This window comes from Somniosus microcephalus, chromosome 4, assembly GCF_052327205.1.
Source record: "Somniosus microcephalus isolate GS21.2 chromosome 4, FLI_Smic_1.0, whole genome shotgun sequence".
In the NCBI taxonomy this organism is placed as follows: Eukaryota; Metazoa; Chordata; class Chondrichthyes; order Squaliformes; family Somniosidae; genus Somniosus; species Somniosus microcephalus.
Genome location: NC_140990.1, coordinates 3,975,931 through 3,994,791, shown reverse-complemented (window position 1 = coordinate 3,994,791; position 18,861 = coordinate 3,975,931). Strand labels below are relative to the sequence as shown.

Here is an 18,861-nt window from a genome sequence, read left to right as displayed (position 1 = left end):
AAAATGGCCTCTATCTGCACTGTGGGGTTTCTGTGATACTATAGACCAGTTAGCCTAACATCTGTCATTAGGAAAATGCTGGAGTCCATTATTAAGGAAGTAGTAGCAGGACATTTAGAAAATCATAATACAGTCAAGCAGAGTCAGCATGGTTTTATGAAAGGGAAATCATGTTTGACAAATGCGCTCGAGTTCTTGGAGGATGTAATGAGCAGGGTGGATAAAGGGGAACCAGTAGATGTAGTGTATTTAGATTTCCAGAAGGCATTCGATAAGGTGCCACATAAAAGGTTACTGCACAAGGTAAGAGCTCATGGGGTTGGGGGTAATATATTAGCATGGATGGATAGAGGATTGGCTAACTAACAGGAAACAGAGAGTCGGGATAAATGGGTCATTTTCGGGTTGGCAATCAGTAACCAGTATGGTGCCACAGGGATCTGTGCTGGGGCCTCAACTATTTACAATCTATATTAATGACTTGGATGAAGGGACCGAGTGTAATGTAGCCAAATTTGCTGATGATACAAAGATAGATGGGAAAGCAAATTGTGAGGACACAAAGAATCTGCAAAGGGATATAGACGGAGTGCAGATTGGAACAGAGTGTTAAGCTGGGAGTTTGGTGAGTGAGGGAGTTCGGGGAGGGAGGTGTTCCTTTCTTTTTCTATCTTTGTCAGCTTCCAGGAGAGCAGGAGCTAAAAAGCTGCACAAGAGGGGACCGAGAACCAGCGGGAGTTCGGCTCTGTGACACCCCCTTTTAAAATATCTATAGAAACTCTTACTATCTCGTGCTCTAATTTTTCTCTCACGGGGGGTGGGGGGAGAAAGAGGCAGGGCAACTAAAGTCAGGGGTCCCTGGATGACGAAACAGATAAAGAATATTATGAAGCAGAAAAAGAGCACGTATGACAGCGGTCAGGTTGCAAATATATCCAAGAATCAGGCTATATATAGAAAGGTCAGAGGAAAAAAGTGAAAAAGAAATGAGGGGCAAGAAAACAGTAGATAAATCACCAGGAGCGGATGGGATGGATCCTAGGATGCTGAGGGAACTGAGGGTGGAAATCGCGGAGGTACTGGCCATAATATGCCAATCCTCCATAGATACGGGGGTGGCGCCAGAGGACTGGAGAATTGCAAATGTTACACCCTTATTCAAAAAAGGGTGTAAAGATAAACCCAGCAACTACAGGCCAGTCAGTTTAACCTCGGGAGTGGGGAAGCTTTAAAAAACAATAATCCGGGACAAAATTAACAGTCACTTGGACAAGTGTGGATTAATTAAGGAAAACCAGCACGGATTTGTTAAAGGCAAATCGCGCTCAACTAACTTAATCGAGGTTTTTGATGAGATAACAGAGGGTTGATGAGGGTAATGCGGTTGACGTGGTGTACATGGATTTCCAAAAGGCGTTCGACAAAGTGCCAAATAATAGGCTTGCCAGCAAAGTTGAAGCCCATGGAATAAAAGGGACAGTGGCAGCATGGATACGGAATTGGCTAAGTGACAGGAAACAGAGAGTAGTGGTGAACGGTTGTTTTTCAGACTGGAGGAAGGTACACAGTGGTGTGTCCCAGGGGTTGGTACGAGGACCACTGCTTTTCTTGATATATATTAATGACTTGGACTTGGGTGTACAGGGTACAATTTCAAAATTTGCAGATGACACAAAACTTGGAAGTATAGTGAACAGTGAGGAGGAGAGTGATAGACTTCAGGAAGACATAGACAGGCTGGTGGAATGGGCAGACGAAATTTAATGCAGAAAAGTGTGAAGTGATACATTTTGGTAGAAAGAATGAGGAGAGGAAATATAAACTAAATGCTACAATCCTGAAGGGGGTGCATGAACAGAGAGACCTGGGGGTATATGTGCACAAATCATTGAAGGTGGCAGAGCAGGTGGAGAAAGCAATTAAAAGGGCTTACGGGATCCTGGTCTTCATAAATAAAGTTAGAGTGCAAAAGTGTGGAAATTATGGACATTGGTTCGGCCCCAACTGGAGTATTGTGTCCAATTCTGGGCACCGCAATTTGGGAAGGATGTGAAGGCCTTAGAGAGGGTGCAGAAAAGATTTACGAGAATGATTCCAGGAATGAGGGACTTCAGTTACCTTGATAGACTGGAGAAGCTGGGGTTGTTCTCCTTGGAGCAGAGAAGGTTTGAGAGGAGATTTGATAGAGGTGTTCAAAATCATGAGGGGTCTGGACAGAGTAGATAGAGAGAAACTGTTCCCATTGGCGGATGGGTCGAGAACCAGAGGACACAGATTTAAGGTGATTGGCAAAAGAACTAAAGGCGACAGGAGGAAAAACTTTTTTTTACATCTGGAATGCACTGCCTGAAAGGGTAGTGGAGGCAGATTCAAACATAGAAACATAGAAGATAGGAGCAGGAGTAGGCCATTCGGCCCCTCGAGCCTGCTCCGCCATTCAATGCGATCATGGCTGATCATCCAAATTCAGTACCCTGTCCCTGCCTTCTCCCCATATCCCTTGATCCCTTTAGCCTTAAGAAATATATCCAACTCCTTCTTGAATATATTTAATGAATTGGCCTCTACTGCCTTCTGTGGTAGAGAATTCCACAGGTTCACCACTCTCTGGGTGAAGAAATTCCTCCTCATCTCTGTCCTAAATGGCTTACCCCTTATCCTTAGACTGTGACCCCTGGTTCTGGACTCCCCGGCCATCGGGAACATCCTTCCTGCATCTAGTCTGTCTAGTCCTGTTAGAATTTTATAAGTTTCAATGAGATCCCCTTTCATTCTTCTAAACTCCAGTGAGTATAAGCCCAATCGACCCAATCTCTCCTCATACGTCATTCCTGCCATCCCAGGTATCAGTCTGGTGAATCTTCACTGCACTCCCTCCATGGCAAGAACATCCTTCCTCAGATAAGGCGACCAAAACTGCACACAATACTCAAGGTGTGGTCTCACCAAGGCCCTGTACAACTGCAGCAAGACATCCTTGTTCCTGTACTCGAACCCTCTCGCTACGAAGGCCAACATACCATTTGCCTTCTTAACCGCCTGCTGCACCTGCATGCTTACCTTCAGCGACTGATGCACAAGGACACCCAGGTCTCGTTGCACTTCCCCTTCTCCCAATCTATTGCCATTCAGATAATAATCTGCCTTCCTGTTTTTGCCACCAAAGTGGATAACCTCGCATTTATCCACATTATACTGCATCTGCCATGCTTCTGCCCAATCACCCAACCTGTCCAAATCATCCTGGAGTTTCTCGGCATCCTACTCACAGCACACACGCCCACCCAGCTTTGTGTCATCTGCAAACTTGGAGATATTACATTTAGTTCCATCGTCTAGATCATTAATCTATATTGTGAATAGCTGGGGTCCTAGGACCGATCCCTGCGGTACCCCACTAGTCACTGCCTGCCACTCGGAAAAAGACCCATTTATTCCAACTCTTTGCTTCCTGTCTGCTAACCAGTTCTCTATCCAAGTCAGTACCTTGCCCTCAATCCCATGTGCCTTAACCTTACACGCTAATCTCTTATGCGGGACCTTATCGAAAGCCTTCTGAAAGTCCAAATACACCACATCTACTGGTTCTCCCTTATCTATTCTACCAGTTACATCCTCAAAAAATTCAATCCCATCTTGCAAAAGGGAGTTGGGTAAGTATCTGAAGGAAAGAAATTTGCAGGGTTTCGGGGAGAGGGCGGGACGAGCTGAAGTGCTCTTGGAGGGCCGGCACGGGCTCGACGGGCCGAATGGCCTTCTTCCGTGCTGTAACCATTCTATGATCTCTTATTACCCATACCCAACATAAATCTATCGATTTCAGTCTTGAAAGCTCCAATTGACCCCCCCAGCATCCACAGCCTTTTGGGGGGGGAAGAGTTCCAGATTTCCACCACCCTTTGTGTGAAGAGGTGCTTCCTGACATCACCCCTGAACGGCCTGGCTCTAATTTTAAGGTTCTGCCCCCTTGTTCTGGACTTCCCCCCACCAGAGGGAATAGTTTCTCTCCATCTCCCCTGTCGAATCCTTTAATCATCTTCAACAACTCGATTAGATCCCCCCTTAATCTTCTATACTCGAGGCAATACAAGCCCAGTCTCTGCAACCTGTCCTCGCAAGTTAACCCGGTATCATTCTGGTGAATCTGGGCTGCTTCCCCTTCCAAGGCCAATATATCCTTCCTGAGGTGCGGTGCCCAGAACTGAACAGTTACTCCAGATGGGATCTAACTACAGCTCTGTACAACTGAAGCATCACTGCCTCCCCTCTGTATTCCAGTCCTCGAGATAATGGACAACATTGCATTAGCCTTTTTGATTATTTTTTGTACCTGCCCACTATCTTTTAGTAATTTCTGTACTTGGACCCTGAAATCTTTCTGTTCCTAGTCCATCATTTACAAAACGCTCTGATCTATTTTTCTTGGGTCCAATGTAGATGACCTCACACTTTCCCCACACTGAACTGCGTTTGCCACAGCTTTGCCCACTCACTGAATCGGTCGCTGTCCCTTTGCAGCTTCCTGCTCCCGTCCACACTATTTACTGAGCTTCCTTCCTGAGCTCGATATTCCTTCATCCAAGTCATTGATAAATATAGGGAAAAAGCAGAGGCCCCAGTACATATCCCTGGGGGGACACGAGTCACATCCTGCCATTTCGACACTCGCTTATCTACCTTATTGGTGATCTCTTCACAACAATAGGGTCTAACCAGAGCTTCATATAAACTGCATACACAGCTTCCTCCCCGCCCCAATATAAATACAAGCATCATATTAACCTGGGGAAGGAAGGGGAGCTCGCTCCACAGGTCTCGGTTGGCGGTGGGGGGGGGGGGGGGGGGGGAGGGGCGCTCGGTCCGCGAGGCTTAGGGGTAGCTCGGTCCACGAGTCTCGGTGGGAGGGGGCTGAGTGAGCTCGGTCGGCAAGGCTTGGGGTAGTGTTTGTGGGGGGGGGGAAAGCACGATGTCATGCGTACTCACAGCCCAGTTTGTCGTCCGGATCTTTCTCCTCATCGCTCTCTTCTGACAGGCTGGGGGAGGAGTCAGGCGATGAGGTCTTCTCCGATTCCGAGTCGGACTCCTTCTCCCAGTCTTCTGCCGGAGCCGCCCGCTTCTCGAACAGCGCGCGGGGCTCGAAGGGGCTGCGGCGGTGCTGGTAATCCCCGGGGCCCAGCTCACCCACCGCCGCCACAGCTCTGTAAGATCCCAACCCGGCCGGGCAGCCGAAACCTGCTCCTGGGCCATGATGGTCCACCGGTCCAGGGCTCCGCACGTCGGAGGGCGGGGGCGAGGCAGTCCTGGCGGCCTGGTAGTGGGGGAGCAGGGGGGTGGAGCTCCTGGAGCCCAGCTGCTGGCTCTGCAGGTGGCTGAAGCGGCAGGCCCGGAAGGAGAGGTCCGGGTCGGTCATCAGGTGGCAGTCGGTGCGGCTCACTCCGTGCCTGGCGGCGCCCGTCAACAGCTCCAGGTCGTGGCGCCCGCTCTCCCACCAGTCCGGCAGCTCCGGCCAGGGCTGGCACAGCCGGAGGTGCTCCTCCAGCTGGGGGTGACACAGCACCTGCTCCCGCACCTTGCGCAGCAGCTCGATCCGGTACAGGGTCCGCGTCGCCCGCTCCTCTGTCACCTGCTTCACCAGCATGCTCATGTCCGGGTATTCTGCGGGAGCGAGAAGACAGGCCCGTTAGTCCACCAGTTCGCACTGCACCGGAGCACAGCTTTACTGCCACCGTCTCCAACCCCTACCTCCCCATTCCTGTGACACAGGACCGAGAGGCAAGCAGGGGATCAATACCCTCACCACCCCCGCTCGATGGGCAGAGCCCTCTGTTTTACCCGCTCGATGGGCAGAGCCCCCCGTTTTACCCGGTGGATGGGCAGAGCCCCCACGTTTTGCCCGGTGGATGGGCAGAACCCCCCGTTTTACCCGGTGGATGGGCAGAACCCCCCGTTTTACCCGGTGGATGGGCAGAGCCCCCACGTTTTGCCCGGTGGATGGGCAGAACCCCCCGTTTTACGCGGTGGATGGGCAGAGCCCCCACGTTTTACCCGGTGGATGGGCAGAGCCCCCGTTTTGCCCGCTCAATGGGCAGAGCCCCCCCCTCTTTTACCCGGTCGATGGGCAGAGCCCCCCCATTTTACCCGGTCGATGGGCAGAGCCCCCCCCTTTTACCCGGTCGATGGGCAGAGCCCCCACCCCACGCACCATTTTACCCCCATACCTTCTCCCTCCTCCAAGGGCAGCCCGCACACCCTGCGACACATGGCCATGAACATCTGGAAGTATTTGGTGAGCGTGTCGTCGGTCTTCCTCTCCAGCCGCGCGATGGCCCGGAATCTGCCCCACTGGTACTGCCGCGTGTGGGGGTCAAACTCCACCCCAAAGGTCGACACCACCCGGTAGAAGTCAGATTCCTCCCGACCCGTCCATCTGTTGGGGGGTTGGGAAAAGGGGTTCACCCGTTAAACACAGCTTTCTCTAGAGACTGCTCAACCCCGGGCGCAACTGGGGTTCACCATGAGGCCGTGACCCCGGGGTACACCGTGAGTGATTACCCCCGACTTCTCCCGATGCTGGGGGGTGGGGGGGTGGAGAAGCTCTCCCAGCGTTCCCTGCTAGTTTGGGACTCTGGCACCTCCCACCTCGTGAGGAGTCTGTGCTGGGCGAGGGGGGGAGTGGGGAGGAGAACTACCCCGCTTGTCAGTCCTGGTTATCACCCCAATGTGCGTATGTTTGCACAACCCCCTAACTCAGAGACACAGAGGAGGAACTGGAGGGAGGGAGTTCTGGGTGTTCTGAACGCCAAACTGAAAGTTAACTCCAAGGGTGACACTACCTCCAGGGACATAGAAACATTCAAGATAGGAGCAGGAGTAGGCCATTCGGCCCCTCGAGCCTGCTCCGCCATTCAATGAGATCATGGCTGATCATCCAAATTCAGTACCCTGTCCCTGCCTTCTCCCCATATCCCTTGATCCCTTTAGCCTGAAGAAATATATCTAACTCCTTCTTGAATATATTTAATGAATTGGCCTCAACTGCCTTCTGTGGTAGAGAATTCCACAGGTTCACCACTCTCTGGGTGAAGAAATTCCTCCTCATCTCTGTCCTAAATGGCTTACCCCTTATCCTTAGACTGTGACCCCTGGTTCTGGACTCCCCGACCATCGGGAACATCCTTCCTGCATCTAGTCTGTCCAGTCCTGTTTGAAACTTTTAAACCTCATTGAAACTTATAAAATTCTATGAGTCACACCGACTCCGCTCACATCCAGCAGGGATGAGAGAGGGCAGACAAGGTAGCTACCTGTCCATTGACTGCCTAACTGGCTCCCTCCCTTCCACTGTGCTCCCTCTCTCACACACACAGATCCAGGACCCCAGCAACACCCTTTAAGCTGCGCGGCCTAGCGGCTTTTGGAACCTCCCGCGCAGCGGCTTTTCAATTGAGAACAACCGCAAATGCACGGTGTCATGAATGGGCTGCGCAAACAAAAACAAAAAAAAATGTAGGGGAACATTGGATGACGGGTAACACCATCAGTCCGGGGACGGCCTAACCCGCTGGCGCTCCCGCCCGCGCTCCCGCCCTCCCCCGCGCTTACTTTTGCTGCTTTTCTCGCCTTGCGATTTCTTTCAGTTTGAACGCTGCCTCGCAGCGCCGCCGCCTCCGGTCCCCCTTCTCCGCAGCCTCCATCTTCTGCTGCTCCTGCTTATAGGTGCGCTGGTAGGCCGTGACTAGCCGGCGCAAGCGGGCCGTCAGCACAGAGGACGTGGGCCAATACCGAGCTCGGCCGTGCAACCCGACACCTGGAGGGAAAAGGGAGAGCATGAGAGCACGAGGGCGCGGGAGCGCGAGGCAGCGAGAGGGGGAGAGGGCGGGCGCACGAGAAGGAGACGGAGAGAGAGAGGTGGCAAAAAGGAGAGCGCACGAGAGGGAGAGCGCGAGTGGGGTCACGGGGGGCGCGACAGGGAGAGCGCGCGCGAGAGGGGGGGACAGGGAGAGAGCGCGCGAGAGAAAGAGGGGGAAAGAAAGGGAGAGTGACAGAGTTGTTGGAGGAGTGAATGCGTTGCCACAGGGAGTGAGTGAGAGAAAGAACACGGCATCTTTTAAAAGGGAAGTTGCATGAATATTTGGAACTGATGGAGATACAGGGAGAGCAGGGCAGTGGGATTAGTTTGGGGATTGATACAGGGCTATGGGGAAGAGAGTGAGACAGTGGGATTAGTTTGGGGATTGATACAGGGCTACAGGGAGAGAGTGGGGCAGTGGGATTAGTTTGGCGATTGATACAGGGCTATGGAGTGAGAGACTGGGGCAGTGGGATTAGTTTGGGGATTGACACAGGGCTACAGGGAGAGAGTGGGACAGTGGGATTAGTTTGGGGATTGATACAGGGCTACGGGGAGAGAGCGGGGCAGTGAACCTTGGATAGACTCACCCATCAAGACTTCTTTCCGCATCTCACCATCATCACCATCCACCGAGATATCCTCATCCAGCACCATCCCATCAACCTGTACACAGAATAAACATCGTGACTGCAGGCACACAAATCGGCAGGCAGCCCCCTCCCAGACTCCCATCAGAGAGCGGGGCCCTTCACACTTGTGTGAAGCAGGATCTGACCCCAGGGGGCCGGAGGGTTAAAGGTCACTGCCTGACCCAGCCTGTTTTCCCGGCTGATGCAAATCCTAGAGATATTCTGGCCGCCGGTGTTATGCCTCAGGTCTCCACACACCGTGTCGAGAAGGTGAGTTTAACTCACACACACCCAGAGCCAGATCGCGGGACACAGCCTGGTGCATCGGTATTAGCATGGCATCTCATCACTAGCAAACACCGGGAACAGGACCTCCCGAACCCTGACCACACGAGGGCAAACACCGGGAACAGGACCTCCCGCACCCTGACCACACGAGGGCAAACACCGGGAACAGGACCTCCCGCACCCTGACCACACGAGGGCAAACACCGGGAACAGGACCTCCCGAACACTGACCACACGAGGGCAAACACCGGGAACAGGACCTCCCGAACCCTGACCGCACGAGGGCAAAGACCGGGAACAGGACCTCCCGAACCCTGACCGCATGAGGGCAAAGACCGGGAACAGGACCTCCCGAACCCTGACCGCACGAGGGCAAAGACCGGGAACAGGACCTCCCGAACCCTGACCGCACGAGGGCAAACACCAGGAACAGGACCTCCCGCACCCTGACCGCACAAGGGTAAACACCGGGAACAGGACCTCCCGCACCCTGACCGCACGAGGGCAAACACCGGGAACAGGACCTCCCGAACCCTGACTCCCAGTCCCTCTCTCTCGGAGATATCTGTACACTGACTGGCGTCTCTCAGTCCCTCTCTCTCGGAGATATCTGTACACTGACTGGCGTCTCTCAGTCCCCCTCTCTCAGGGAGATATCTGTACACTGACTGGTGTCTCTCAGTCCCTCTCTCTCAGGGAGATATCTGTACACTGACTGGTGTCTCTCAGTCCCCTCTCCCTCAGGGAGATATCTGTACACTGACTGGTGTCTCTCAGTCCCCTCTCCCTCAGGGAGATATCTGTACACTGGCTGGTGTCTCTCAGTCCCTCTCCCTCAGGGAGATATCTGTACACTGACTGGTGTCTCTCAGTCCCTCTCCCTCAGGGAGATATCTGTACACTGACTGGTGTCTCTCAGTCCCTCTCCCTCAGGGAGATATCTGTACACTGACTGGTGTCTCAGTCCCTCTCCCTCAGGGAGATATCTGTACACTGACTGGTGTCTCTCAGTCCCCTCTCTCTCAGGGAGATATCTGTACACTGACTGGTGTCTCTCAGTCCCTCTCCCTCAGGGAGATATCTGTACACTGACTGGTGTCTCAGTCCCTCTCCCTCAGGGAGATACCTGTACACTGACTGGTGTCTCTCAGTCCCTCTCCCTCAGGGAGATATCTGTACACTGACTGGTGTCTCTCAGTCCCTCTCTCTCAGGGAGATATCTGTACACTGACTGGTGTCTCTCAGTCCCCTCTCTCTCAGGGAGATATCTGTACACTGACTGGTGTCTCTCAGTCCCCTCTCTCTCAGGGAGATATCTGTACACTGACTGGTGTCTCTCAGTCCCTCTCCCTCAGGGAGATATCTGTACACTGACTGGTGTGTCTGTCCCCTCTGTCTCTCTCTCTAGCTGAACCTTTCCCTGTCGTGGTTCTGCCTCCTGTCCGATCCCCGGCTGCTGATTTCCAGTGCCGGGAGACAATCACTCACGTCATCGTCGCGCTGGTCTCTGCCTAGGATGATGGGCTTGTACTCCGGGTCCTCGAGGTCCCGCTCGAAATCTCCGCTGGAAAAAACAACACCAGATTGAGTCCCCGAGTTTCTGGTACAGACCCCGGCCACTCCCCTGGGGGGGGGGGGGGGGGGGGCGCGCACGCATGCCGATGCGATTCGCCCGCTCCCGCGACATGGCCGGTTAAGCAGGGCAGCGCGCGGCTAGTGTCCGTGGATCGCAATTACAGTCCGCGATTTACTTCTGACCGTTGGTGCTCGGGTGCGGCGGGGCAGAAGGAGGAGCGCGAGGGGTTGGCGTTAATGCTCGAGTGAGTGGCCCGAACTCCCTCGCTGAGTTAACGCTCAGTGAGGGGGAGGCCTGGACTCCGATCGGCGGAGTTAACGCTCAGCGAGGGGGGGGGGCCCGGACTCCGACCGTTTTCCTACCCGTCGCCAATTTCACCGAAATTATCGGTCCCTCTCTGTTCAGCTGCGATGGCTTTCTCGTCAGGCCGGCCCACCCGGTCTAGGAAGCAGAGGGCAGGGTCCGCCCGCATGGTGTTGTACTTCTCGTAGCCTGCCGGACAAAAAAAAAGAGAGCAGAGTTAACACGGGTAACGCAACGCACCACCAATGGGCAATTCAACAGTCATCATTTGTATAGCACCTTTCACCACCTCAGGACATCCCAATCACTGTTGTAATGTAGGAAACGCAGCAGCCGATTTGCGCACAGCAAGCTCCCACAAACAGCAATGTGATCAAAGATTCCGGATAACCGAACGCTATAGTAAAAGATACGGAGCTGAGAGCTCCGTATAAAGCAACAAACCCTGTTGCTTAGCAACAGCTTCAGGACAATGGCCACAAGTTGCAAGCGTCTCTGTAGCTTAGCAACAGCTGCAGCCACACCCTTGCACGGCAACACATGGAGGAAGGCAAGTAATAAAAGTTACCTGAACCTACTCCTGAATTTTGCTGGTTAACCGACATTTCCGGTTATTTAGGCGCCGGTTAATCGAAAGTTTCCTGTAACGACCAACGTCATGAATCTTACCATTCATGTAGAAATGACTCACGAGGTAACACCGGGCGGCCAGCTGGTGGCGCCGTCCAAGGGGTGGGCCCAGCTTGCTCAGGACGTTTATGTAACCAGGAACTAGTGATGTAACTAGAACTCGTGGTTGTGAAACAGTTGATTAAAGCCTTTGTTTTATATTCAAACCAAGTGCTTAGTAGCTTTCTTACCAGATCATCTGTTTTAGTCATGTTGGTTGAGGGATATTGGCCCCAGGACACCGGGGAGAACTCCCCTGCTCGTCACAGAATGGTTACAGCATGGAAGGACGACATTCGGCCCATCCCGACTCGAACATGCAAATTAGGAGCAGGACTCGGCCCCTCGAGCCTGCTCCGCCATTCAATAAGATCATGGCTGATCCGATTACTCCACATTCCCACCTATCCCCGATAACCTTTCACCCCCTTGCTTACCAAGAATCTATCTACCTCTGCCTTAAAAATATTCACAGACTCCGCTTCCACTGCCCTCTGAGGAAGAGAGTTCCAAAGACTCACCACCCTCTGAGAAAAAATTTCTCCTCATCTCGGTCTTAAATGGGCGACCCCTTATTTTGAAACCGTGACCCCTAGTTCTAGATTCTCCCACAAGAGGAAACATCCTCTCCACATCCACCCTGTCCAGACCCCTCAGGATTTTATATGTTTCAATCAAGTCACCTCTTACTCTTCTAAACTCCAGCGGATACAAGCCTAGCCTGTCCAACCTTTCCTCACAAGACAACCCGCCCATTCCAGGTATTAGTCTAGTAAACCTTCTCTGAACTGCTTCCAACACAATCCAGACTCTCAGCTAGTCCCGCTCCCCCGCCCTTTCCCCGTAGCCCTGCAAATTTCTTTCCTTCAGATACTTATCCAATTCCCTTTTGAAAGGTAAGATCGAGTCTGCCTCCACCACCCTTTCAGACCTTAACCACTCGCAGCGTGAAAAACTTTTTCCTCATGTCGCCTTTGGTTCTTCTGCCAATCACCTTAAATCTGTGTCCTCTGGTTCTCGACCTTTCCGCCAACGGGAACAGTTTCTCTCTCTCTACTCTGTCCAGACCCCTCGTGATTTTGAACATCTCTATCAAATCTCCTCTCAATCTTCTCTGCTCCAAGGAGAACAATCCCAGCTTCTCCAGTCTCTCCACGTAACTGAAGTCCCTCATCCCTGGTACCACTCTGGTCAATCTCCCCTTAACCTTCTCTGCTCTAAGGAGAACAACCCCAGCTTCTCCAGTCTCTCCACATCACTGAAGTCCCTCATCCCTCATTCTGGTCAATCTCCCCTTAACCTTCTCTGCTCTAAGGAGAACAATCCCAGCTTCTCCAGTCTCTCCAGGTAACTGAAGTCCCTCATCCCTGGTACCATTCTGGTCAATCTCCGCTTAACCTTCTCTGCTCCAAGGAGAACAATCCCAGCTTCTCCAGTCTCTCCACGTAACTGAAGTCCCTCATCCCCTGGTACCATTCTGGTCAATCTCCCCTTAACCTTCTCTGCTCTAAGGAGAACAACCCCAGCTTCTCCAGTCTCTCCACATCACTGAAGTCCCTCATCCCCGGTACCATTCTGGTCAATCTCCGCTTAACCTTCTCTGCTCCAAGGAGAACAACCCCAGCTTCTCCAGTCTCTCCACGTAACTGAAGTCCCTCATCCCCTGGTACCATTCTGGTCAATCTCCGCTTAACCTTCTCTGCTCCAAGGAGAACAACCCCAGCTTCTCCAGTCTCTCCACGTAACTGAAGTCCCTCATCCCCTGGTACCATTCTGGTCAATCTCCCCTTAACCTTCTCTGCTCTAAGGAGAACAATCCCAGCTTCTCCAGTCTCTCCACATAACTGAAGTCCCTCATCCCTGGTACCATTCTGGTCAATCTCCCCTTAACCTTCTCTGCTCTAAGGAGAACAACCCCAGCTTCTCCAGTCTCTCCACATCACTGAAGTCCCTCATCCCTGGTACCATTCTGGTCAATCTCCCCTTAACCTTCTCTGCTCTAAGGAGAACAACCCCAGCTTCTCCAGTCTCTCCACATCACTGAAGTCCCTCATCACTGGTACCATTCTGGTCAATCTCCCCTTAACCTTCTCTGCTCTAAGGAGAACAACCCCAGCTTCTCCAGTCTCTCCACATCACTGAAGTCCCTCATCCCTGGTACCATTCTGGTCAATCTCCCCTTAACCTTCTCTGCTCTAAGGAGAACAACCCCAGCTTCTCCAGTCTCTCCACATCACTGAAGTCCCTCATCCCTGGTACCATTCTGGTCAATCTCCCCTTAACCTTCTCTGCTCTAAGGAGAACAACCCCAGCTTCTCCAGTCTCTCCACATCACTGAAGTCCCTCATCCCTGGTACCATTCTGGTCAATCTCCCCTTAACCTTCTCTGCTCTAAGGAGAACAATCCCAGCTTCTCCAGTCTCTCCACATAACTGAAGTCCCTCATCCCTGGTACCATTCTGGTCAATCTCCCCTTAACCTTCTCTGCTCTAAGGAGAACAAACCCAGCTTCTCCAGTCTCTCCACATAACTGAAGTCCCTCATCCCCGGTACCATTCTGGTCAATCTCCCCTTAACCTTCTCTGCTCCAAGGAGAACAACCCCAGCTTCTCCAGTCTCTCCACATCACTGAAGTCCCTCATCCCTGGTACCATTCTGGTCAATCTCCCCTTAACCTTCTCTGCTCTAAGGAGAACAATCCCAGCTTCTCCAGTCTCTCCACATAACTGAAGCCCCTCATCCCTGGTACCATTCTGGTCAATCTCCCCTTAACCTTCTCTGCTCTAAGGAGAACAACCCCAGCTTCTTCAGTCTCTCCACGTAACTGAAGTCCCTCATCCCTGGAACCATTCTGGTCAATCTTTTCTGTACCCTCTCTCTAAGGCCTTCACATCCTTCCCAAAGTGCGGTGCCCAGAATTGGACACAATACTCCAGTTGGGGCCGAACACGTGTTTTATACAGGTCCATCATAACTTCCACACTTTTGTACTCTATACCTCTATTTGTGAAGCCCAGGATCCCGTAAGCCTTTTTAACCGCTTTCTCAACCTGCCCTGCCACCTTCAATGATTTGTGCACATATACCCCCAGGTCTCTCTGTTCATACACTCCCTTTAGGACTGAACCATTTAGTTTATATTTCCTCTCCTCATTCTTTCTACCAAAATGCATCACTTTGCACTTTTCTGTGTTAAATTTCATCTGCCACATGTCCGCCCATTCCACCAGCCTGTCTCTGTCCTCTTGAAGTCTATCACTGTCCTCCTCACTGTTCACTATTCTTCCAAGTTTTGTGTCATCTGCAAATTTTGAAATTGTGCCCTGTACACCCACGTCCAAGTCATTAATATATATCAAGCAAAGCAGTGGTCCTAGAACCGACCCATGGGGAACACCACTGTACACCTTCCTCCAGTCCGAAAAACAACCGTTCACCACTACACTCTGATTCCTGTCACTTAGCCAATTTTGTATCCATGTTGCCACTGTCCCTTTTATTCCATGGGCTTCAACTTTGCTGTCAAGCCTATTATGTGGCTCTTCTTCATTACTGCCCTTCCGACAGTGCAGTGCTCCCTCAGTACTAACCCTCTGACAGTGCAGCGCTCCCTCAGGACTGCCCCTCCAACAGTGCAGCACTCCCTCAGTACTGCCAATCCGACAGTGCGGCCTCCCTCAGTGCTGCCCCTCCGACAGGGCAGCGCTCCCCCAGTACTGCCCCTCCGACAGTGCGGTGCTCCCTCAGTACTGCCAATCCGACAGTGCGGCGCTCCCTCAGTACTGCCCCTCCGACAGTGCGGCGCTCCCTCAGTACTGCCCCTCCGACAGTGCGGCGCTCCCTCAGTACTGCCCCTCCGACAGTGCGGCGCTCCCTCAGTACTGCCCCTCCCCGACAGTGCAGCGCTCCCTCAGTACTGCCCCTCCGACAGTGCGGCACTCCCTCAGTACTGCCCCTCCGACAGTGCGGCGCTCCCTCAGTACTGCCCCTCCGACAGTGCGGCGCTCCCTCAGTACTGCCCCTCCGACAGTGCGGCACTCCCTCAGCCCTGCCCCTCCGACAGTGCAGCGCTCCCCCAGTACCGCTGGGTTGTTCTGTGCGCTCAGTGCTAGTCCCAGAACAGATCTCACGTCACCGAGGGCAATGGGGAGTCTGCAGCCCTGTGGCTCACTGCCTCCGCTCGCAAAGAATCCCGTACCCTTTCGGACTCTCGCAATCCTCGATCGCTAGTGCCTGCTGCTCCCCATCCTTCTCTGCACCATTGCCAAGAGATGGGGAATATTATTCTCACGCCAGGCGAGGGGGGGGGGTGCTTAGATTCCGAACATATTGAGTGGATTAATTCACTGATACACGGAGCAGCAGCAGCTGGCTGAAACCGGTGCCTTGAGAGCCTCTTTGACGCAGTCCCGCACACGGTCCCATTCCACCCCAGAACACCCAGGCTCCCAGACTTCTGGGCTATATAAATACGAACAGTTGAGTTTTCTCTGTCACTCAAGAACTCCGCCCCCCCCCCCCCCAATTTATACAGTGTTTCACAGGAGCGATTATCAATCAAAATTTGACACTGAGCCACATAAAGAGATATAAGGACAGGTGATCTGGGGGGTCAAAGAGGAGCATCTTAAAGGAGAGAGAGGCGGAGAGGTTTAGGGAGTGAATTCCGGAGATTAGGGCCCCGGCAGCTGAAGGCACGGCCGCCAATGGTGGAGCGATGGAAATCAGGGGGATGCGCAAGAGGCCAGAACTGGAGGAGCGCAGAGATCTCGGAGAGCTGCAGGAGGTTACAGAGATAGGGAGGGGGGGCGAGGGCCATGGAGGGATTGGAAAACAAGGATGAGAATTTTAAAAATCGAGGCATTGCCGGACTGGGAGCCAGTGTAGGTGAGTGAGCACAGGGGGAATGTGTGATCGGATTCTGGCAGCTGAGTTTTGGATAAGCTTAAGCTTAGATAGGATGGAAGATGGGAGGAGGGGGAGGGTTTGAGCGGCAGGGCGGAGAAGGATGGGGTGGGGTCAGGAGGGCCGGTGGGGGGGGGGGGGGAATGAGGGCGGCACGGCCAGGGGGGAGGTCAGGAATCACTCACCGTGTTTGAAGACGCCGATCAGCAGCGACTTGTCAGCCTCCTCGTCCCACCATTCAGCGGGAACCTCCATTGTGTCCACCTCCGGGATCCAGACATCAACATCACTGCAGGAGAGAGAGAGGCAGCGGTCAGAGAGAGCTCTCGGAGAGCGGGGAGGGTGTGTGGGTAGGCGAAAACGGTTATCCGGGGAACGCAGGTTGGGGATGGGGTACAAGGGAACGCAGGGCAGGGAAGTGATACAGGGGAACGCGGGGCAGGGAAGGGATACAGGGGAACGCGGGGGAGCTCCGCTTCCCTGGGGTGCAAGGGGAGGGGGGTGGAGAGGGGGGTTGCTACCTTTCCCCGGGGCGCGAAGTGCGGATCTCCCTTTTCCCAAGGCACGGGGGGAGGAAGAGAGGGGTTGCTACTTTTTCCCAGGCGCGAAGTACGGGTCTCCCATTACCATGCAAACATAGAAGATAGGAGCAGGAGTCGGCCATTCGGCCCCTCCAGCCTGTTCTGCCATTTAATGAGATCATGGCTGATCATCCAATTTCAGTACCCTGTCCCTGCTTTCTCCCCATATCCCTTGATCCCTTTAGCCTTAAGAAATATATCCAACTCCTTCTTGAATATATTTAATGAATTGGCCTCCACTGCCTTCTGTGGTAGAGAATTCCACAGGTTCACCACTCTCTGGGTGAAGAAATTCCTCCTCATTTCTGTCCTAAATGGCTTACCCCTTATCCATAAGACAGTGACCCCTGGTTCTGGACTCCCTCGCCATCAGGAACATCCTTCCTGCATCTAGTCTGTCTAGTCCTGTTAGAATTTTATAAGTTTCAATCAGATCCCCTCTCATTCTTCTAAACTCCAGCGAGTATAAGCCCAATTGACCCAATCTCTCCTCATACGTCATTCCTGCCATCCAGGCATCAGTCTGGTGAATCATCGCTGCACTCCCTCCATGGCAAGAACATCCTTCCTCAGATAAGGTGACCAAAACTGCACACAATACTCAAGGTGTGGTCTCACCAAGGCCCTGTACAACTGCAGCAAGACATCCTTGTTCCTGTACTCGAACCCTCTCGCTACGAAGGCCAACATACCATTTGCCTTCCTAACCGCCTGCTGCACCTGCATGCTTACCTTCAGCGACTGGTGCACAAGGACACCCAGGTCTCGTCGCACTTCCCCTTCTCCCAATCTATTGCCATCCAGATAATAATTTGCCTTCCTGTTTTTGCCACCAAAGTGGATAACCTCGCATTTATCCACGTTATACTGCATCTGCCACGCTTTTGCCCAATCACCCAGCCTGTCCTAATCATCCTGGAGTTTCTCGGCATCCTCCTCACAGCACACACTCCCACCCAGCTTTGTGTCGTCTGCAAATTTGGAGATATTACATCTAGTTCCATTGTCTAGATCATTAATATATATTGTGAATAGCTGGGGTCCAAGGACCGATCCCTGCGGTAGCCCACTAGTCACTGCCTGCCACTCGGAAAAAGACCCGTTTATTCCAACTCTTTGCTTTCTGTCTGCCAACCAGTTCTCTATCCAAGTCAATACCTTGCCCCCAATCCCATGTGCCTTAACTTTGCACACTAATCGCTTATGCGGGACCTTATCAAAAGCCTTCTGAAAGTCCAAATACACCACATCCACTGGTTCTCCCTTATCTATTCTACCAGTTACATCCTCAAAACATTCCAGTAAATTAGTCAAGCACGATTTACCTTTTGTAAATCCATGTTGACTTTGTCCGATCCTGTCATTTTTTTCCCAAGTGCTCTGCTATTACATCTTTTATAATGGACTCTAGCATTTTCCCCACTACCGATGTCAGGCTTACCGGTCTATAATTCCCCGCTTTTTCTCTACCACCTTTTTTGAATAGTGGGGTAACATTAGCTACCCTCCAATCCATGGGTACTGTTCCAGAGTCTATAGAATTTGGAAGATGACCAGCAATGCATCTACCATTTCTCGGGCCACTTCCTTAAGTACCCTAGGATGTAGATGATCAGGCCCTGGGGATTTAATCGGCCTTCAATCCCGTCAATTTCCCTAACACCATTTCCCTACAAATACTGATTTCTTTCAGTTCCTCCCTCTCATTAGACCCTATGTTCCCCGACATCTCTGGGAGCTTATTTGTGTCCTCCTTTGTGAAGACAGGACCAAAGTATGTATTTAATTGGTCTGCCATTTCTTTGTTCCCCATTATAAATTCCCCTGATTCTGACTGCAAGGGACTTACGATCGACTTCACCAATCTTTTTCTCTTCACATATCAATAGAAGCTTTGAGAGTCAGTTTTTATGTTCCCTGCCAGTTTACTCTCATACTCTATTTTCCCCCTCTTAATTAATCCCTTTGTCCTCCTTTGTTGAATCCTAAACTGCTCCCAATCCTCAGGTTTGCTACTTTTTCTGGCCAATTTATATGCCCTCTCCTTGCTATCCCTAA

The 18,861-nt window shown here is 52.4% G+C and overlaps 1 protein-coding gene and 1 non-coding gene across 2 annotated transcripts in view; both read right to left on the bottom strand.

Annotated features, from left to right (window-relative positions):
• Positions 1 to 18,861, bottom strand: part of LOC147118188 (ATP-dependent chromatin remodeler CHD8-like) — a 131,902-nt gene that overhangs the window by 39,701 nt on the left and 73,340 nt on the right. Inside the window, 7 exon segments of the mRNA XM_085984289.1 lie at positions 4,984 to 5,655; positions 6,219 to 6,427; positions 7,603 to 7,807; positions 8,440 to 8,515; positions 10,258 to 10,333; positions 10,708 to 10,837; positions 16,408 to 16,511. Coding sequence (XP_085840415.1) covers positions 4,984 to 5,655; positions 6,219 to 6,427; positions 7,603 to 7,807; positions 8,440 to 8,515; positions 10,258 to 10,333; positions 10,708 to 10,837; positions 16,408 to 16,511 — 1,472 coding nt within the window.
• Positions 8,719 to 8,836, bottom strand: LOC147118190 (small nucleolar RNA U6-53/MBII-28). Its single transcript, XR_015078259.1, has one exon. It is a non-coding gene; the product is annotated as a small nucleolar RNA U6-53/MBII-28 (small nucleolar RNA).